General features: G+C 32.9%; 4 protein-coding genes across 5 annotated transcripts; 1 reads left to right on the forward strand and 3 right to left on the reverse strand.

Annotated features, from left to right (window-relative positions):
* The first annotated feature begins 658 nt into the window (after positions 1-658).
* On the forward strand, positions 659-2,077 carry LOC122581138. Its single transcript, XM_043753298.1, has 2 exons — positions 659-969; positions 1,521-2,077. Exons 1-2 carry the CDS (start codon positions 702-704, stop codon positions 1,838-1,840), a joined length of 588 nt encoding a protein of 195 aa, XP_043609233.1. The 5' UTR covers positions 659-701; the 3' UTR covers positions 1,841-2,077.
* Positions 2,078-2,254: 177 nt separating this feature from the next.
* On the reverse strand, positions 2,255-3,766 carry LOC122581139 (acyl carrier protein 3, mitochondrial). Its single transcript, XM_043753299.1, has 3 exons — positions 3,708-3,766; positions 3,196-3,399; positions 2,255-2,618 (listed from the first exon to the last, which is right to left on the reverse strand). Exons 2-3 carry the CDS (start codon positions 3,391-3,393, stop codon positions 2,424-2,426), a joined length of 393 nt encoding a protein of 130 aa, XP_043609234.1. The 5' UTR covers positions 3,394-3,399; positions 3,708-3,766; the 3' UTR covers positions 2,255-2,423.
* Positions 3,767-8,162: 4,396 nt separating this feature from the next.
* On the reverse strand, positions 8,163-9,341 carry LOC122583187 (putative disease resistance RPP13-like protein 1). The gene has a single exon (XM_043755611.1). It carries the CDS (start codon positions 9,339-9,341, stop codon positions 8,163-8,165), a length of 1,179 nt encoding a protein of 392 aa, XP_043611546.1.
* A 3,341-nt stretch (positions 9,342-12,682) lies between these two features.
* Positions 12,683-17,653, reverse strand: LOC122582178 (TATA box-binding protein-associated factor RNA polymerase I subunit B-like). Of its 2 annotated transcripts, XM_043754535.1 has the most exons (5): positions 17,548-17,653; positions 16,095-16,647; positions 14,773-15,612; positions 14,512-14,645; positions 12,683-13,314 (listed from the first exon to the last, which is right to left on the reverse strand). In XM_043754535.1, the coding sequence occupies exons 2-5, from the start codon at positions 16,645-16,647 to the stop codon at positions 12,793-12,795; spliced, it is 2,049 nt and encodes a 682-aa protein (XP_043610470.1). In that variant the 5' UTR covers positions 17,548-17,653; the 3' UTR covers positions 12,683-12,792. The 2 variants fall into 2 exon arrangements, with proteins under 2 accessions (XP_043610470.1, XP_043610471.1); XM_043754536.1 differs by lacking the exon at positions 17,548-17,653 and having other exon boundaries at positions 16,095-16,684.
* Between the last annotated feature and the right edge of the window lie 5,200 nt (positions 17,654-22,853).

A 22,853-nucleotide genomic window follows, 5' to 3' on the forward strand; every position in this document is an offset into this window, starting at 1 on the left:
ATGAAATTATCATAAATTGTGTATTATGGGTATAAAGTATAAACTGTAAACGTAACATATGGTTTGTCTCCAATATTGTAAATTGAACCACACTTATGGGTCAGATAATGTTCCAAAATCGCTGGCCGGGTAATAGATGGTCACTGCCCAGTCAAACCGTGAACAACCGAGTTTAGTTTTAAGAAACTCATGGTAAGCGAATACATTCGTGAAACACAAGTCTCCATTAAGAAGGTAACAATAATAAAAGTGACATTTTCATATCATGATCTACACATTCTCTAGACTAGATTAAACCAATAAATAAACACATAATTAAAAAGTACTTTGTTTTAGGCAATGAGTAAAAACCAAGAAAAAGCAAAGTGTCACAACCTTGTTATTCTCCTCATTAATTTATGGTTCACTAAAAATCTTGACAAGCCAACTTCTCCTTTCTTTCTCATGTGTAGTTAGACAATATATTTGTGGTATATTGCCTATCCAAATTGGGTACAAGGCACTGGTCAAAGGTTATAGTAGGTATACAACCACAAGAACATTGACAAAATATCATTTCTTTAATATTTGGTAGGCCCATTAAAAAAAAGTTAAAACCCCATGCACAAGATTTAGCAATAGTAGCACATATAAAACTTACAACTCAGGCTGGTGGCTTTTCATTTTCTTTCTCCCATTGCTTTAATCCAAAGTTTTTGCTTATGTATACACAAATGCAAAAGATGATGACTAATTTTCAAGGGTACACCAATATCATGACAATCTTGTCTTTCATTTGTTTCATTTCTTTCGGGGCTTTCACAAGTGCTGCAAGAAATGATATTATGTCGGAATTCTCTACAAGTGATGATTTTAGAAGGGAAGTTGGATATGGGGAGGAGAAGCTCTCTACGGTGCTGGTCACTGGCTCAATTCTTTGTGATGCTTGCGTGGATCAAAATTCTCTTCTTCAATCATATCCCATCTCTGGTACGTGTCGTTGTAGTTCATGACTTACCGGTCTATATAAAGATGAAATTATGGATTTACTAGAATGTGCCAAAACGATTGTTTTTAGTAACACTGGAAATATGAAGGGGGCAAACTTAGTCGTGTTTGTGACGCCGACGTTTTCTTATGATTATCCGGGGTAAAATATCAAAATTTTGTCAATTTACAAGGAAAAGACTCGTTACACATGAAAAACTGTCTATTTTTGTTAGGCTTGGTTAGATAGTTACTCATTTAAAATGAGTACAAAAACTGTGTTATAACCATAACTATATGTTTTCTTATCAAAATGATTTAAGAAGCTTTAGATATTTGATATGAACTTGAAATCAATTCGGATACCACCCATTTGACCCGTTTCCTTTGGGGAATTTTTTTTAATTTTTTTATTTCGAACTTCCACACAGGGATAAACTGTTAATTCAAATCGATCATCATAAAGAAAAGGATCAAAATTGCTTCCTCTAAGTCTCTAAGGATATTATTGAAGACTTTACATTCTAATAATCAATACATTATATGAATATCAGGGGCATCAGTGGCGGTTTCGTGTGATACTAGCAGGAAGACGAGTGAATCAGATTGGGTTAAAGGCACAACCGATGAATATGGAGACTTCCTCATCGATCTTCCTTCCCATCTCCACGCAATTCCAAACATGGAAAAGAAGTGCTTAGTGAACATTCTTGAGCTGCCAAAGGACTCTCCCTGCCACCGAGCTTTAAAGGGTGAACACAGAGGGATAAAGTTTTTATCGATGGACAATGGATTTCGAACTTACACAGCCCATGATATTCACCTGACAACCAAATATTCACAGCCGTGCATAAAGAAACAAGCCACAGTCTAGGATGAGACATCAATAATGGCCACAACTTATGCTAGAAGGCGCTTCAGTCACAACGAGTTGTGGAACTCGGCCTTGTTTCTTATGCTTATGGTGTTCTGTTTGTGCGTGTGTTTGTCTGCGTGTGTATGAGTGCAGTCGACTCTGGTCCCAGGAAGAGGATGTACATATTACCGTTATACCAATACTGAAACAACTTACATGTATTTGATAAGAAAATCCAATCTTTGTGTTTTATTATTCATGGGTAAACAAGCAAAGAAAATCCAATCTTTGTGTTTGTCTGTTGATTGTTTATTTGATAGAACTGTAAACAATCAACAACACCCGCACCATATAAAATTTATGATGTCCTTTAGAACCGAATCACCGCCATTTTTCCAACCAAAGAACCCACAACATGTCACATTATTCCAATTCTGTGAACTAAAGATGGCAAATAGCCAAATTTTATAAAACTTGCAGAAAATAAATCTAGTATTCTTGCATACTTGACATTTGTACATAAAACAACATCAAGGTTCTAAACCATATAATAAAAACAACATTTAAATTTGAAATATGATTTTAGTCTAGTAGCAATTCATCAGGACTCCTGAGAAGTAGTCTCTTGCTTTGGTGACGACATAATGTAGTTGGCAACGTCAGCACAGCATTTCAATTTATCTGCTTGCTCATCTGGGATCTCAATGGAAAATTCCTGCTCAAAAGCCATGACAAGCTCCACCCTATCCAGGCTATCTAGGCTCAGATCTTTCTGAAAATCTGCTGATTCGGTCACCTGTTTAAGGAGATATCCAAAACCAAGTGATTTGGTGGCAAAGATTTTATTCTATTTTTAAACAAGAAAGAGACCTTGACATTTCACTTCAATATTGATATGCATTCCATTTCAAATGTCACATTTTCATTCACGGGTCGATTGATTATCAAGTACGCAAACCAACTTTGCTCTAGTTTCTATTCCATGTCACTATTTATTTTACACTAACAAAAATCACAATCCAATTCTAAGGAAATCATCTACATGAACCGGTTTCAGGCAGCATTTCAGCAAAAAAGTCATCATGGTCAGAATTTCTGGCAATGTCACGTCTAATGCCACATAGTATTAAAATAAATAACTTACTCGAGACACATTTTTTTTTTTTTAAGTCCAACGCATTTTATCGATGCAAAAAGACCTGAAATAGAAATCAAACCAAAGTTGGTTACCTTTTCTTTATGCAATTAGTCCTACCGTGTACTAAATTCCTAGAAAATTATCTAATATTCAACGCCCAAATGTTAAACTTAAAGGCTAATACCTTCAAACGTGGAGTAACATAAAAGCAACCTAATCATACAAGTGAAAGTACCTTGGCAGCATCAATCTTGTCAAATTTCCTCACTAGCCCAATCACTCGAGCCTTTACCTGGTCATGACTGGACCCGACGGACGTGCAAAGTTGTCGGTGAATACTAATACTTGGACTCCCAAATTTGGGTAATATAAGCTGTCTTTTAGATACATTAACGCTAAAATGCCTCAAAACTGAATCCCACAAGCTTTGCATATTGATCTGAGGGCATTATTAGATAAGATAGTTAATTAAATCTAAATATACCATAATTTCAAGAACATTAAAACTAAGTGTGGGTTGATTACAATTTTGGATAACATTTGTTCTAAAAAACAGTTAGGAATGTGATATTTGACATATCGTGTCTTCAAGAATACAAGGTTTACATTATTTTTTCTATACATATTTATATTAACTTATCATAAAAATATAATTACAGCGACATCATATTGTAATATAAACTTTAATTACGAATCATTTAGAAAAAAAACTGTTAGTCAAAAGATAAGGGAAAATAAAAGAAAAACCTGTAGTGGTTGTGAGAAATTTTAGGGGGTGGCAATAAAACCCTGGCTGCAATGTGTTGGTCAGAGGCTGAAGAGGGTGTGAGGTTTTTTATTGGGCCATTTTAATATTTGGGCCACAAGTACTTTATTCAGTTATTCAATAACCGGGTTGGGCCGTTGGGGTTCTTGGGAATATCCATAATTGGAAATTGGACTTTTTGATATATGGTTGCCGATTTATCAATTTTGGAAGAGAAAATCGTGAACAATAGTCAATTTTCGTTGTGTTTGTAAATTAGCCAACAAAATCGTAACAAAAACCAAAATCACAACACGAAATCCAAAATCGCAATAAGAAATGCCAAATTGCAACAAGAAATGGCAACTCGCAACAAGTTTGACTTTGTCTTTTTTTTTTCTTCTTAAGATACTAGTTTATTACATAGTATATAAATATAAAATTTCAAATCATAAGAAACATACTAAAACATACTAATAATCCTCAAACTTAACAGTCTTGAAAGGAGATGATTGTGAATTCGATATTGATTTCCCTTTTCATTCTGATCTTGATGATAATCCATACTCTCTCGGTGGAGGAAAGAGTCAAAGTCAAACTTGTTGCAAGCTGCGATTTTGACATTTCTTGTTGTGCTTTGGCACTTCTTGTTGCGATTTTTGGTTTTTTGTTGCGATTTTGTTGGCTATTTTGGTACGATCGTAACAAAAACTGGCTATTGTTGCGATTTTTTTCTTTTTGGAATGACCACACCCAATCAAATGGTGCCATGTAGGCATACCCAAAAAAAAGGGTCCCAAATAACCAGAATCGGAACCAGTTGAAATCGGCTCTCGAGGAATTGATTCCGATTTTTGAAAAAGTGATCAGTTTGGAACCGGTTCCATTTCCGGTCCCAAAATTCGTTCCTTACCGGTTCTAAATTGGTCCGGTTCCGATTATTTAACAAAAAACTGGAAAAAAAATACTGGTCAAAAGTTGACCAAAACCATTCTAAACTAGTTCCATATGATCAAAACCGATTTTTCATCACGTTTTCCGGTTCTATTTCCTAAAAAAAAATCGGTTAGGTCATATAATTACATAATTTTTGTCAAAATATGCCAATTAATTCAACAAACAATAATTATAAAAAAAAAAGTCAACAAAAGGATAAAGAATCGGCAAGGTGATGGAGCATTGTATGGTGATCGATGAGTGAGTCAAACTTGAATAAGTTGACTTATTTACCATCATGATTCATGACCCATTCTTCTTGAACCCCTAACACTATAACAATTTCCAACTTTATTGTGTTTCCCGTAGGTGGGTTTTATTCTTATTGAATAGAAGTGATAGATATTCAAAGTATTTTGTCCGTTCACGGAAAAGAAAAACAAAAGCATATACGATAATTAGTTCATAGTTGAAATATGTGCATAAATACTTACGTGTTTTACATGATTTTTTTTTATGCTTAATGTGAAAATAATCACCATCTCATACAGAATCAAAGCTTAAATTGTAATTGCATTCAAAAAAACAAAAACATAAATACATCAAGAGTATATTTATGGTAGAACTTATTTTGACTTTAAAATCCCAATCAGATCTAGCTCAACTTCTACATTTATGTAGCTTATATGGGCAAAGTTGTAGGCATTATCTCCAAGACCTCCCAACATCTCCATCTCTATAATAAATAAAAAACAATTATTTTTCAAAAATATTTTTAAAAGAAATATGATGTGACAAGTCTACAATTTTACTTAGAATGTCTTTATTTCAATTATGATGTCATAAATAATTTATAATATTTTTAATTAAAAAATATAGCTCACTAAATGCTTATTTAAAGTTCTTAACCTTTTGTTACAAACAAAGAAAATTATTTTATATAGTATAATCCTTTTATGTTTTGTTAATGCAATATCTATTTTAATTTATAAATTATTGTGTTATTCAACTCATCGTTTCCATATCGATTTATATTATATTAATTAAAAAAAATTACATGCATATTTTTTAGTTTTATAATTTTAATTAAAACGTCCGGGTTAAACCCGGTAAATTTGCTAGTGTGTATTTATACGAATATTGTACCAAATTAACAATGTGAATATATAAGGATTGCTTGAAACAAAGAGACAGCTGAATTAATTTTCAAGCTTAATATTCACCTGAACACTTTAACATCAGTTTTACATATTTTAAAGTTTAAACATCTTGGAATTAAACATATGATATCTTTTGAACAGATCAACAGGTTTAAAGATTTGACTATAAAGGAAATAAATCAAGGAGGCGTCACTCTTCATGTACACAAGTGTATAAAATGTTCAAAACCACTGTATCAAATAAAGTTTTTATTATTATCACAACATAATGGTTTTATGATCACATTTGATGTATTGGTTATTGATGATCTAAGAAATATATAGTGTTTGATAATTGACCCGACCCTACCCATTTTGACTTATTACCCAACTCGTGTGCAAGTTCACAAGGGTATTCGTCTTAGGATTGTGATACATTTCAAGAAATCATACATATGACTCCTCACATGCAGTAAATGTGAAACTTACATCTAAATTTGTCAAATGTGATCATAAAATTTTACAAATCATTTGAACAACTTCGATAACCCGAAATTCTTGAGCGGGCATATTCATTAACAAAACGAAATCCAATACGTTACAAACTATAAGTCTTATCGATCTAACGAGCCACAACATGCAATAATATGATGGAGATTTATTATTCAGATAAGATGTACAAATGTCAGGACTTTTTTTTTTTTTTTTATCATTTCTGGGGAAGGACGATAAACCAGCAAACTTAAAAGAGAAGGGAGCAGTGTCTTTGGCAGATCTCTTAGCTTTAGGCAATTATCGATAACAAGACGTTCAAGGGAGGTGAGGTGTTCCATTCCTTTTGAAACTCTTTCCAATTCCTTAAAATTTCTCATGGATAGATAAGTTAAAGATGATGGAAGTAGAAAAGATAATGATGAAGTATTGCTGCTACTATCTGCAAATGAAACCACTCCTGAACTTTTACCATGTAACGATATATAGATGAACAAGTGAGTTTGGAAAATTTGTATCCCCCACTCTGACATCGGCTTCTTTAATCCTCCTATTGATATTGTACTTACATTAGGAGGCCACAAACCACAAGGAAAGGAATTGTCCAAGCTTGGACAATCCCTTACCAACATGTATTCCAAAGATGAGAGACTTTGCAATTGTTCATGAGGAAATGACTTAAAATTCTTACAATCATAGATCAAAAGAGATTTCATGCAAAGATGGGGAAGAAAACCATAACCTTTCTCTGGAATGGATTCTATGTTTTCACATTTCCATATTCTCATTTCCGTGAGATGAAGTAAGCATCCTCCGGGTAACAACCTCAAATTTGGAACCGTGTATAACTCAAGAGATGTAATTGATGACAAGAAGTTGCTGTGGAGCCAATTCATCTCCACATTCTTACATTCCCAAATTTCAAGACTCTTAAAAGTGGATGACAAGTCATGATCATCTACTACCGGGAAGGTCAATGATTTAACCGAATGACACCATTCTATCTCCAAATTTTCAATACTATTTGACCAGTTGTAGCCTTCCAATCTCTTAGCTTTACTTTTCTAAGAGATTCTATGCTAATCACCAAATCCTCCTTTTTCTCTCCCAATCGTACCAAGTTCTTACATCCCTCTACTCCCAACTCCTGTAAGTTCACAAGAATCTTGAATGCCTCAGCATCTGATTTCCATATGTATGTGAGTTCGTCACACCTAGAAATGCTTAGATATTCTACAGCCCTAAGACTTTCTAATACTTTTCCATCTAGATATGTAGTAAGTCCATTAACTTCCCTCATTGTCAATCTAGTAATTGTTAAAGACACACCAATCATGCTTCTTAACACCACTGCTATGAACATCTTTCTACATGTAGAACCCGAAGTGAATGTATCGGCTCAATTGTCAATACGCTCAGTTTCAGACAACTTGTAATAGTTAGCTCACTAAGACAAGGAAATGATGCAGCAGTTCCATCTTTGCCACCACTATTTATTGTTGACCATTCTTCCCAACACTCCATATCTTTAAATTCCAAAACTTTAAGTGATGGAAGCGCATTACCAATTGCAGTTCCAAGAAACTCTGAACCCATCCTCTTCAACCCCGTCATGCTTTCGAGAAACAACTTTTGAAGTGACGGTAGATGTCCAAGTGTTGGTGAGCGTGCACAATTTCTACAGCCACGTAATGTAATCTGGGTTAAGCAATCATATGTGGGATCCCCCAGCCAACTAGGAAATTTTGATCCCATGGAATTCGATATCTTGATGTTGGTCAACTTCTCAAAAGGCCTTAGTCCTTCAAGCACTTCACACTCAACTGTCTCATTCCGAGAATCATCAATGACGTCACTCTATTCTATCTCCAAATCACGAAGACCCTTCTCTTAATCTAACTTGGCTTCCTTTGCGTCAATTGAATTTGTCACTTTATGCAGTCCTTCAATGGTAAGCCGACCTTGAAGATGGTGTAGGTCCTTAAGATGGGATATTTTGAACCCATTAGCATCTCTAACAATAACTTTGGATAAAGTTTGTAGACCAGTTAATCCAGCAATCCCCCTGGGTAACTCTTTCATGTTTACGAGACTGTCTGGCAAGCTAGATAACCGTTGACAACCAGAAAGCATTAAGCTCTGTAGATTGTACAAATTACTGACTTGTTCCAGTAAAAATGTGATGTCAGTATTAGAAAAGTTGAGGTACCGCAAATGTTTGAGACTGCCAATGGAGTGTGGTACCACTCTGATTCCATAATTAGCTAGGCTTAGCACCCTTAAAAACTGTAGTTGGGGAAATAGTTCTGTAAGGACCTTGCTTGATAAATAGAAACTTTGCCATCTATCTATTCTTAGCGACATTGGTAAGAATGTTCGCAACCGCCTGGCTAAGTGTAGTGCCTTGAACTTGCTGTATACTCCATACTGTTGAAAAATATATGAAAAGTGACAGAGCTTTTCCAAAGTGTTATATCGGCAGCTAACGTCAATTTTCTCACCCAACATGAAAAAGTACTCTCCGGCAACACTTGTTGCCAAGTCATTAATTAGATCGTGCATTCTATAATGTGATTTATTAGTAGTGGAGTGTTGAAAAAATGATCTTGACACCAACTCTTCAAAATACTTACTACCTAAACTCTCCATTGTGTTGCTCATTTGACTGGTACAAAAAGCCTTCTGCCATCCAAAGCAGGACGAGTTCGTCCTTGCCAAACAAGTAATCCTTGGGGAATAAGCAAACATTTGCTTCAAATGCGGAGGAAAATCATAATAACTTAGTCTTAAGGCAGGAAGAATATTACTACCATCATTCGATAAGTTCCATATCTCATTATTCAACAACTCAACCCATTCTTCATGGATTGATTTTGTTCTTAACGCCCTTCCAAGTGTTACCAAAGCCAGAGTTAATCCGCCACATTTTTTCACGATACCTTCTCCATACAATTTAAGTGTTGGATGCGAATCGAAATTTTGTTTACCCAACGCATGTTGGGCAAACAAAGACAGAGCTTCTACGTGTGACAAAACCTCCAGAGGATAAGTTTGAACGGAGTCCCTCATCAGTGCAACTGTGGTCTTACGTGTTGTTACAATAACTTTACTTCCACGTGCCGCTACCAAAAAAGGGCGTTGCGGAGTTCCCATTCATTATAGTTTTCATTCCAAACATCATCTAGTACAAAAAGGAACCTTTTCTTTGAAATTTTTTCTGTTTGAGCCACCTGAAACTGATTTAAGGTCTCAAATTTTTGGTCATTCCCGCCCCCATCTATGAAAATGGCCTTACAAATTTTAAATACATCGAACTCATCAGAAACACAAACCCAAGACTTGAGTTCAAAGTGATCCTTCACTTTCTTATCGTTGTACAAAACTTGTGCAAGAGTGGTTTTGCCAACCCCACCCATACCAACTATGGACACGACGCTGAAGTTTTGACTACATGGTTCTATATTATTGGTCAACAGCTTCCCGAACAATGTCTCCTTGTCCCCTTCCCTCCCCACAATTGTAGATACATCAACCAGTGAAGTCTCTTCCAATCTTTTAACCGTTGTATTTGACCTTCCAAGAGTATCAATCAAACCCAAAAGTTTTTTCTTCTCGACAAGATCATGCAATTTGGTTGTAATCTTGTGGAGCTTAGAACTCATCTTATGACCATATTTGAAAGCATGAAATTTGGTTGGAATAATCTTGAATACCTTACTAGTACTGCTACTGGCTGCATTCATCTGGCGGCGTGCAGCTTCGGTGGTGAAGTCATCGAGTACATCGTCTATGTCGTAAGCCAAATGCTGGAGTTTGTTAGCCATAACTGAACAGATGTGTGTCTCAAGTCCTTGTCCCCAGCATCAACAAGGACAGCTTGGATTTGGGCCAATTTCTGGTTCCATTTTTCGAGCTCAGAATAGACACCTTCTGATCGAGCCAGCCTGATGAAGTCACCAGAGGCCAGCTTCTCAAATAGCACAGTGATGAATGCCCCAAGAAACAGTTCACCAACAACCATTGTATGTAAACTGGAAAGCTAGCTTGTATATTTTTCTTGTTTAATTAGTTTTGATTTGTGAGAATCTATATAGCTACCTGTCTTATTCGGAACAAGTAATATAGTCAAAGGTCAGCTGTTTTATTCAATTCGGAACGAGTCATGCGGTAATCTTAGTCAAAACGTTAATTGTCTTTGATACAATGGTTTTATACTCTTATGAATTTTTTGGTAAACGGTTGTATATAGTAGGTTATAAACTACATTTAAGGGTAAAATGAATATAAAATTTTATGCATACCTAAATTAAAAAGGAATTTTGTTTTATCTAAAAAAAAAAGTAAAAGTAATACTCGTATTAGTAAGGTGTAAACAAGATAGAAGTTTAAAGGAAAGGAAAGTGTCAAAGTCAGCAAAAATAACATCTAATTCATCAAACTAGATTTTATTCACACTGTCGGTTAAAACAATAATATTAAAAATATTTATAGTAATTTTTTAAAGCATAAAATTAATTTAAATATCCCTTAAACTCGTAAATTCAGTATTCGATCACATAATTTCAAAAATCATTATTCATTGCTATGTGAAATGATATGTAAATATGTGTGGTATTTCAAAACATTATGTATAGTCGTTTGTTTATATGTGAATGGAAATGTGAACAAACTAAACATACGTTTAGGCATATAGTCTAGACCCCGTTGATTCGCACTTGTCAAAAACAAAATGTAAAAAACAATGAGTTCATCTATAATACTATTAAAAAAATTATAGCTCTCATGTTGAAAGTTAAGAAAAATAAGACACACAAATTGACCTACCCTTAATGAACTAAATCACCAATCACCATTAATATTAAATTGCACCATCAGTACTATATATTATAAAATATCTTTACCACCCCTTAAAATCAAACACCTTTACATCGCCGCCACTACCATTACTCCACCGTCATCGCTGCCGCATTATGTGTGTACCGTGCTGGTTACATATAATAAACACTACCTGCGTATGTAATTCATGATATGGTGTATAGTTCGTTACATAATATAAAAGTTCGTATCGATCTAATTCATTATTTGGTACCACATAAGTCGGAAATTATGATGCATCAAATAAATACTAGTGTATTTTTCCATCGGGCAATAAGTTCGTAAACTTTACACAATCCAAACAATGACACATAAAATTTATCCAATAACATCCATCAAACTCATTTTAATCTTTCAACCCTTCCAATCAACCCTCCCAACCATTTTAACTGACACCCCGTAAATCTTCAACCCTCCCAAATTTTTCACCAATCACACACTCTCTTTCTTATCCCCACACACCCTTTCTTTCTTATCCCCACACACTCTCTTTCTTTTAAAGTCTTGGTCCCCACACACTTTCTCTTCTTTCTCCATTTATGCTCCAAGGGTAATAAGCCTCTACCCAATAGCCAACCTACGTAATGTGAGTTGGTATTTTGGTGTATACATCTAGTAACTACTAGATTTTAGACCCGTGTCCAACACTGGACACGAGACTTACAACATTATTAAAAATAGATATTAATACATGTAACTCATAAAAGCTTATAAGTTCAAAGTTGAATATATATGTAGATTTTATGTATTTAATTCAAATGTCAAGAATGTTAAGCTAATAGAAAAAAAACTAATGTAAAAAAATAATATTGGAAGCATATACCCTCATTCGGCAGTTGAAAAACTTTTTTATAGACGAAATTTATTGTAATGTCTTTTCTCTTCTCATCTTTGTCACATATCCTTAGAGCCCATTCTCAACTTAACTCGAGATACTGCGATGTACAATTATTCTTGTGTGAAAGCTGGACTTTGTAGATAGAAACCAATTTTAATAACATTGTAAAATAATTATTTTAGTTATTTGTTTTTTTTGTAATTAAATAAAATTATGTAAAAAACTAAATGATGACATTATCGAGAGTCAATTTAATGAAATCAAGCGATATAATTGACTAATAAATCATAAATTCAACTGTCTCTATTAATATTAAAATATTGCAATTAGTCAATTACTATTAAGATCTTGATATATTTATATTAAATTTAATTTATTATTAATTATATATACATATATATAATAGAACATATTATTGGATATATATTAGTTCTTATTTTATTGGATAATATTAGATATTATTCTATTAGATATATATTAAATATTATTATTTATTTATTATATCGAAATTATTGGGTAAAAAGTGTAAATTTATGATGGAAAACAAAAAAGTGTAAATTAAAGTCAAAATTGAAAACAAAAGTCAACATTAAGAAATCGAGAGCTATGATTGGTCGATAAGTTATTAGAGCAACTGTGCTTTAGTATAATAAAAGATTTTCCTACCGATATAGTGACTTGTGGTGAAAAAAAAAAAGAAGGGAAGGAGTCGTAACCAACCTTGAATATTTGGCAAAAAAAACCTTAATATATTGGACGAACACAAAAATCCAATACTGATTAAGGTGCAAACTAATTGAACCAATATTACAAGTTTAACTTGGAAAAATCCACATATTCATCATCTGGAACACTATGTGTTGGCTCATCATCAGCATTGCAGAATTGGCAGGGTTCAGCATAAACCATTCGAGGTAAGCAGTGTTGGATGTTTTTCTCTAGCCAAGCAAGCCGCCTCTCGAAATTCTGCACAGCGGCATGCATAATCCTCACATCAAGTTGAGCCACCCGTGCACAAGAACGCAACAGAATGTAATAATCTGCATGCGCAGCATGTGCATAGGCCCCGTTCACCTTTTTCCTTGTGTAGTGTAGGTAATCATGTCTTTTGACTTTGGTCCTTGGAGGGATATAAGTGAAGTGATTCTCTTCCATGTTTGATATCATTTGCCTGATTGCTCTTTCTTTATGGGACTCCTTAGGGCCAAGGGTGATTTTGGCATTGTCATTTTTAGGTTTCTTGGTCTCTTTTGTTCCAGTTTGAGCACAAGTTGGAGATCTCATGAGTTGACTACTGGAGCTAGGGGAGCACTCGGGTGGTTTATAATCCTAAAATGAATCACCAAAAAATGCAACCTTATGTACTCCAAGAATTCCATTTACAAATATCTTATGAACTCAATCATATCATATGTATAAACAGAGGAACATTATTTTCCCGTAAGCAAATCATGTTGTCTAAACACAAAGCTCAAAGCTGGTCTATAACACAGCACAGTGAGATCCAAGAAAAGTAAGGGAATTTTAACTACAAAGCAGGTCTCAATGTTGGGCAAAGAAGGTTTCACAGGACCTATAATTTATTGGCAGACAGACAGACCAAACAAGTTAGCAGGCAACAATTAAAGACTAGAGACTAGCCGGTAAGGTGAAGCAATCTCAGCCGATACATTGATGTAGATCTAGATCTAGATCAGAAAGGCCGATACATTGATGTAACAAAAAATAAATGGACCATTTAAGCAGAGATGCTTTGATCAACCCATGAGACGTCGATCTTAATAGTAATAAAAGAATGTTTATTTTGCTATTCCATGACTACTATTCTACCATCCACGCTATAACGATTGAAACTCTTTTGAAATTGTTTTTGTGCACAGACGTGTAGATATTTTTATCGAAGACAAAAGAAAGGAAAAACAGGGCATTTCTCATAGAAGTTTAATTGACTTTATAATGCCTAATTTTGATTATAGAAAATGGAAAATTTGATCTTTTGAAATACGTATATGTTTTTAGGCATCAAAAGACTGTTATTACGATGTTAGAACATGTTTAAGAAGTTGTACCAGATGGTTTGAAAATTCAAGTGTTTAATGATTGGAGCCTACGGTACAATTTTTAAAGCATGTACTAACACCTTTACATGTTTGTAGCAGATGGTTAGAAAATCCAAGTGTTTAATGATTGGAGACTAAGGTACAATTTTTCAAGCATGTACTAACACCTTAGTAACAAACCAGCAGCCCCTTAGAACAGTAAGCATCAAAACCCATATTTTTTAATAAAAAAAAATCAAATTTAAAAACATGATTGATCTTGTGATGACAAAATCTAATCACAATTTACACTTTAAACCATAAAATTTGAAGATGTGAACTTTGAACAAGCAAATCATATCATGATGAAACTTTTTTAAGATTTTACAATGTTTATAGTTGATATGTGTTTGCAAATATGGTATATCACAAGTAGAAATATATACAAAATTTAAATAATAAAAAAAAAAAAAAAACCAAAAATTACCTCTTTCTTCTGATAAAAATTCCATAGATCTTCTATTATCTGAGCTTCTTCATGATCCTCAAATGACAGTTCGGTACCAGCAAAAACCACATCCTTACAATACTTAAGATACGATTCCAAATCCTTGCAATAATCTACCACACACAAAATGTAAGACAATAAAAAAAGATATGAACCTAAACCACTTATGCAAGATTTTAATTCCAAATATATGTAACAATGATTTATAGCTGTTTCTAAAGAAAATCTGTAACAGCTTACCACTTGTATGAATGAGCTCACTGTATTTCGAATGAAGAACAAGCAAAATATCTGTAGCATCCAAGTTCGGTGCAACTTTCTTATCACAAGGGTCTGCAGCTGAATCGTCATTATCTGATTCGCTACTGCTTGTGTCTGACATCTCAGCAACATTATTTTCATCGACCTTTTCTTCATCAACATCTATATCCGTACCTTTTGAAATGTTTCCATCTTTATTCTTCAAGGTGCCAGACAAAGACATTTCCCACTTCCCAAAACCATGTATATTGTAAAGAATTCTAATTGAAACTATAAGTAAAGACAATACATAAGCACGAGTAGGAAGCCTGGAATCATTAGCTGATATCCACAGCTCGGCTGGCATAGACCATTCATATATTTTACATGCATGAGGAAGGATAGTCTCAACTGGAAGAGATAACTGATTGAGATAGCGGGAAGCAATTGCATAAAAGTTGACTGGAGGTAATAACAATCCTATTGAATGAGCAATGATGCCTGCCAATGACTCAAGTTTCTGGGTCGATATGGATTGTATAGGTCTGAACATAAGACTTGATTTTAGCGGGCAGGCATTAGTAGGGGGTCCCATTTGTTTATCTATATCAACAAAAGCAGCAAAATACGGAAGCTTTCCTTCAAGTGCCCAGTTAATAATATCTGTCGGCAAGACTGCCTCTCTTGCCAAATGGCACGCCAGAAAAGAAAATACCAGAGAATAACATAATGGTATTGTCTTGCTCACAGATTGGTACCATATCATTACATTCCGTTTACCAAGTAAATTATGTGGTTCGTTTTTATGTCTAGGCCTAGGCCCAACAATTTCTGTTTCCCCTGATAAGAGAAATAATAAAAGATTGGTTAACAATAGCTAAAGCACCGCAATGACAACAAAGAATCCACAAATTAAACATACTATGAAACTTAAGATATATAGACACTAATGATATCTAAAATACTTTTGTTATTCAAAGAGTAAGACCCTCTTTGAAGACGATTGTCCAAATAATGACAATTGACACAGGGATGATATTAAATCCTAGGCCAGTCACCTACCATTGACCATCACTCAATCTTCAGATAACAGGACCCGAAATAGAAACAATATGGGTTTAGAGGCCTCAAAGAGCATGACATTTACCAAAATTCAAACAGAAGACTCTAAAGAGTGAAATATAAAGCAGCTGCCAGTACATCTCTTTTTCTAAACTATGATATACCAAAAAAGTAGAGGTTGGCAAATGGGTAGGTAGGGTAACAAGAACCCCCCCCCCCCCCCCCCCCTCCCCGCAAATGGGTAGGAAGGATATAACTACCTTGCACTTGAGATTCTGATTCAGCAATGGCCTGATCAGCCCATCCATCAGTAAAAACTTTAGTTGATGCTACAAATCTCATCCAAATGGGCTGAACCAGGTCAACAATTATGGGATGTACTTTGAACGTTTCAATTAAAGCCTTCATCTGCAATTGAATCATTATTTGGACACCCATCACATACCTAATCCTAAGTTCCGAGTAATAATCATGATATTCCAAAGTTCTAGGCCCTCTTCCGAAATCAGAAGGCTCAGTTGGACCCACACCATCACCCACTTTAACATCGTCTACTTGGGTCCATAAATCTTCCCAAAATTGTGAAGCAGGTTGGGACTGCGTGAGTGGCTCATTTTTAACAGCGGGTACACGCCTTTGAACCAGACCCGCTACATTATCTTTGGTCAAAATCATATCATCATTATCAACAGCAGTGTCCCTAATTCCCTCAGCTTGGGCACCACAACGCTGGCAGTAAAAGAAACCATCTGAACCATCATCCAACCCCACAAATCCGCAAACTTGGCATTCCAACCCCAATCCGCTAGCCATCTATAAAGACACAAGACCTTGTCATGAAAAAACTTTGAAACTATTTGTGTATCTATGTCTAAGTTATTAGGGATGCGTTAAGTCATAGAAAAAATTTCTAGAACCAGACCCACAAAGTGTTTTCTAGAAAAAATTTCAAGGAAATCATGGAAAACAGAAAATGCGTTCAATTGTAAGTTTCCCCGAAATAATTTTCCATGAAAATAAAAAACTACGGGCACGTTTGCTTGCGGAAAATACTCCTTGTTTTACATTTTTGTATTCCAAGAAAACATGGAAAACAGCAAACGTGTTCTTATCATAGTTTCTGAAGAAAATTTTGCAAAAAACAGAAAACAATGTTTTCCACTTTTCAATGGAAAAGCTTGAAAAAAATATTTTTATTGTTTTCCATTTTCCATCTCTCCCCTCTCCCCCAAACTAAAAAACATTTTCCACAACCAAACATGCCCTATGTTTCCCAACTTATAACTCCCTGTTGGAAAACTCATTTTTATAATTTTCTAAGTTTCCACTTCAGAAATGGAAAACTCCTTGTGCTTTCCAATCTTGCAACTAAAAGGGTTTTCAAAGATTTAAAGGGTTTTCTATAAATGAAGAATCTTTCTCATTTTCTTGAATAATGGAAATGGAAAATTCGAAAAAAGCTTTCCGCAACTAAACACACCCTAAATATTCGTACCTACAAATGTGATGCACCAATTGCTATATATTGTATATGGTTTCTTGTCAGTAAAAAAAAAAAAAGAATTAGTTCAACTGTGTATATATCGATATTTCAGATGATGGCACAAACATAGAGTTATTGATCATATTTAGATACAATATATCGAATATATGATTAACAAAACAGAGAGCAATACGATATCTAATAAAATAAAAAAACTGATAAATACTTACAAAAAAGAGGAGCGAAGTAAGCACGGAAAATCAGCAATGGAAAGAAGCGTTAAGCGACTGTGAATTTAAATAGAAAAGGAAGTGGGAGGTTCGAGTTGGGCCGGCGGGGTGCGTAGGTTCGACCGATGGTTTGGGCTGGGACTAATATTGGTATGCTTGGTTTATTCTATGTACGTACGAGATTAGACTCGTGTCCAACACTGGACAGGGGTTTACGATATTATCATTGTTAGATTTTTCATATATTTAATTCATAAAAGCTTATAATTTTGAAAATATACGGTTCCAAGTGTAATACTTTGCAAGTTGTAATACCTTAATCACATGTTCGTCACTATTATTAGCTGAGACATATTGATGTAAATTGTTTGTCGTAGTCATTCCACAAGGCACATGCTATAATAATTTCTCTATCATAATTTTTTTTTTTTAATCTAGTTTTACTCATAATGTAATATTATTATGAAAGATAACTAAAAATTAAAATATAAACATACTTGTGATCTTGTAGTTGACATTCAAGTATATGTATTTGATCATGATGCGATCACATAACACGAATAAGTTTACTTTCAATCACCTGTTCTATGATAATTAGATAACAATTAGGATTGTTTTCATATTCTTTGATAACAATTATGACTATTGATTTGAGTAACAATTGTAACTTTAAATATTAATACACAAAGCTAATATATATATAAAAAAAGAAAGTTATGTACCTTTTTAATTGAGAAATTATGTTGAAATTTTTTTATTAATTAAATGATTGTAAATTTAAAAAAATTCTATCAAGTTGATGGCTAAAAGTAAATATAAATTAAGTATTCAGGGCTAAAAAGTGTAAATTATTGATGAAAAACAAAAAAGTGTAATTAATGAGACTTTATCTACAAATTAATATAAATATTAATATAATAATATATTTGGATAATAATTATTAAGATTTTTAATTTATAGTTTATCTACATGATGACATAAGCGAGAGTCAATTTAATGAAATCGAATGATTTGATTGGTTAATAAGTCATTAGTTCAACTGTCTTATAGTATATATTAAGATTCCTTATTTCCTTCTTACATCTAAATTTATAAGTAAATTTTCTAATTCTTTTATAGGTTCTATGTAAAATAAAACAAATATTAAAATTAAATAAATAAAACAATAGGTTTTTTCTTCACTGAAAATCACTATACATCATGAAAATCATCGTACATCAATTGCTTCATGAAATTTCGTGTATCATTTTATCCATGATCTAAAGGTCAAGATCTTGTCTTATTTTGTTTACTCACAATAACCAAACGCTTTATATATATATATATATATATATATATATATATATACGAGACAAAGTACCCGCGCATTGTGGCGGTTAGATGGTGGGGGTGATAAGTCTTAGAGTATGATAGATAATAGGAGGTGATAGGTCATAGAGTGTGATAGCCAAATGCCTTAGCCGTCCAGGCTCCGCCCTCGGATTTAAAAATTCGTCGAAAGTATATCGAATAACATCTCTAATGAAAGAGCATAAAATTTTAATTACACCCATATAATTATTATAATTTATCGATGTACGGTTTTTGAGATAAAAGATTTTGAATGAATTAGAGGAATAAAATGATTTATGAAGGAGAGGGAAAAATAAGTAGTTGAGATTTGAGGGGGGAGAAAAAAAATGAGTGGTTGAGATTTAATATTAATGTTGAATGTTAAAAAGTTGAAAGTTCAAATTGGATTTGCTTTATAATATAGTATAGATACTGTATAATAGAAATATATTGGAACATACCTTGTAATTGGATTTGGTTCACACAATGTTTTTGGAAGGAATGAAATCTTTCGAAGGAATTAAAATCTGAAGGAATGGAATTTGTCGGAATGTTTTTGATTTTTTGAGAATTCAAGTGACGGAAGGAATGAAATTCCTTCCTCCATTCCCAAGGAATGGAGATTTCATTAAATGATGGAATGTTTATATTCATACGGAATGAGATTCCCCCTTCTTTGAACAAACAAACGCACTAAGGAATGAAATTCAATTCCAATTCCATCATATTCCATCAAATTCTGTGAAACAAACGCGACCTTAGTTTTTATTCTTTAGTTCTTCATATCTTTGTACTAGCTTATCAACCCGGGTAATACCCGGGCATTATTATGATGACTTTTTATAAGCTTTTAAATATATGATCGTTACTAGCGTTAATTAATTGAAAAAATAATAATTTATGTGTCAAAAATTCCAAAAAAGAAACAGACATTAGATGATATATAATTAACAAGCGAATCAATCTACCATTACTATTAAGTTCTCTAAGTTACCTCATGATTTTTATTAAGTTGAACTTGGACGTTGATTATTAAGTTAGATTTAAAATAGAATATAAAGACATTAAGAACAAAAAATTCAAAATTTGTAAATATAAATGATGTCATAATATTATTTTTATATGAAAAGAGTCAACTATAGAGAACCATGGTTGTGCCATATAAGAAAATTTTTAAAAAAAATTATTTCAATATAATTTTATTTTATTTATATAAGAGATAATAATCATCATCATTATCTATTGTTGTTGATTCAATCATAAAGTTTCTAATACGTTAACAACACGAGAAACTTTTAGATCCAGTCACCAAATTCGATCCCTGCAACAATAGTTTCTTTTAGCTGACAATCCATCAATCATCAAAACTCTTTTGTATATAACATAAATGTCTTTTTGTTTTTATTGGGTTATCTATAATATAATTAAAAGAGGGGGTTGGGGGTACACTTGACACCCCTAATCCACCTCCTTGAGTCTAATCTTCCCTCCTTATTAATCCTCTAATTTTTTAAATATTAATCTAAATTAATTTACACTTTTTGGTTTTCCATCACCAATTTACACTTTAACCCTAATCTAAAAGAATTAATTTACACTTTTTAATTTCCCATCACCAATTTACACTTTAAACCCATATTAAAATAATTAACTTACACTTTTTGATTTTCCATTACCAATTTACACTTTAACCTAATTTATATTTAATTATATTTTTATATATATAGTTTACACTTTTAGAATATAAGAAACTGTAAATTTTTTATTTAACTAAAGTTGAAAAAAAAGGGGTAAACTGAAATCAATATTTATATGGAGTTAATTTTTGTATGTTTTTTCGTTGGGCGGATAATTTTTGGAGTATTTTGACCGATGGAATGGCTATTCAGCTAGCAAATTTTCAAGTTGATTTCGGTATATCTATTTAATATATTTGAATTCCAATTTTTTAGCTTTGATTAATATATTTTGAGACTACCCGTCTATTGGACGGACCTGACCACTAGTAGAATTAATATGTGAGGGATTTTATTTTATCACTTTTAAAATAATCTGATTACACTTAATGAGCCCCTTTTTGAAAAAATAAAAAAAACATTACTCAATTTGCTCATAACGATCTAATTTATAACGAGATTTTTACTACCACTTTTACATACATTTACAACAACCTATAGCGTCATCATAACCAATAGGTCACCACCATCAAAACCCGTCTCTGACATCACCAAATTAATATCATAAAATAAAAAGTAGCACATCATTTGAGAAATGGATGGAATAGAAAATGTATGAGTAAATGCAAAGATAGAGTACAAGTAATTCAAACAATAAAACAGAAATTCATCGATAGAAAAATATCCAAAGAAGAAATATATAATTTACATATACCTTTAAACATATCTTATAACAAAACACTCTCATCAAACATATCTTTCATTACTTAAATTCTATAGTTATTATTTATACTTGTGTTCGAATGTACCTCCTCATATTAGTGTTGCCTACAAAGTTATAACATGTAAACACTGAAAATACATACTTTATAAGCTAAAAATTAATACCATTAGTTGTTTGGTAACAAAAAGTGATTGGCAACATATATTTCTTTTATATGCTAGACTAGCTAGTTCTATTACTAAACTATCTTTATCTCTAACAAACTCAAGATGAATATCCCTTTATCATTAACTCATGTTATCTAAGTAACTAAATTATATATTTATATCTAAAAGAAGAATAAAATCATATCCAAAACCTGGTACCAAAAACCCATATCGGTTTTGTATTCACAAAGTTACTTTTACCAACATTCCCGAATTCTATATCAAAAAACGTGGCAAGTCATTTCATCAAACACATAAGGTGCTTGATTTCCTTATAGAAAGTAGAAACACAAACACACACGCATTTTACATACTATGGAGGTGTCAAACATACCTTTCATATATACGTTCAATGCCATTTCTGGGTCTGAATGGGCCTATAGTTTACGAATTGTTGGTGTCCAAACTGTTAAATTGGAATTTAATTAGAAAATTAGGCACAAAGTGTTTCTCAAACAATATTCACCTAACATATAAAAATATCTTTTAAAATATACTATGTATAAAAGAGAAAACAAAAAGGAACGTATCAACTGTTTATGACAATTATTCTTGTTTGTAACCATTGATAATCCTCATGTCAACCTTCTGAACAGAGGGTCCATTGGGAAGAAAAGACATTGTTTTACACTGCATTCTCGAGTTTGAATTAAAAGAAACGAAAATAAAAGATTCGATAAGAAAATAAAATAAAAGAAAAATAAATCATATATCAAAAAGGCATTTTTGAGTTGAATGGGAAATTTAGGAAAAGAAAGGAAAATATAGAGTTAATTATGTTTTCGAGTTGGAAAGAAAGAAAGGAAAGGAATTTTTTTTTACAATTTTACAATTATGTCCTTCTCTCAATAAAATCGTACATACTACACTATTATTGAATAATAAACATGATGTTTATATTACTAGTAACTTAGTAAGTAAGCTAAAGAGGTGCATTTTAAACTCATAATGAGACGGTTGTACCAAAAAAACTCTAACACAATCTATGAGAATTCCAAGAAATCATTAATATAATATTTGTAATGTCGAATAAATAGAAGAAAATATTAAAAACTGACCCGATAACAAGCGGTAGTTTGTGGAAGGAAGGAGATTGTCGAGAGATAATGTGAGAATATGGATGGGTTTTGGGTGTAGTGGTCAGTGGGTAATGGAAGAGAATATACAATAAAGTTGTTAAGAGAGGGTAGATTAATAATTATCTAATGGGTTATAGATTTTTTTCCTTTACGATCGGACCATATTTGGTTGGAAAGTTTTAGCTAAAAAACCTTGACTTTCCCTATCTCCTCTTTCTTTTATTTTCATAAAAAACTCAATAATGTCTTTTTTTTTAATATTTATTTTCCTTTTTTCTCTTTTCTTTAA

The sequence above is a fragment of the Erigeron canadensis genome, chromosome 9 (assembly GCF_010389155.1).
Source record: "Erigeron canadensis isolate Cc75 chromosome 9, C_canadensis_v1, whole genome shotgun sequence".
Lineage (NCBI taxonomy): Eukaryota > Viridiplantae > Streptophyta > Magnoliopsida > Asterales > Asteraceae > Erigeron > Erigeron canadensis.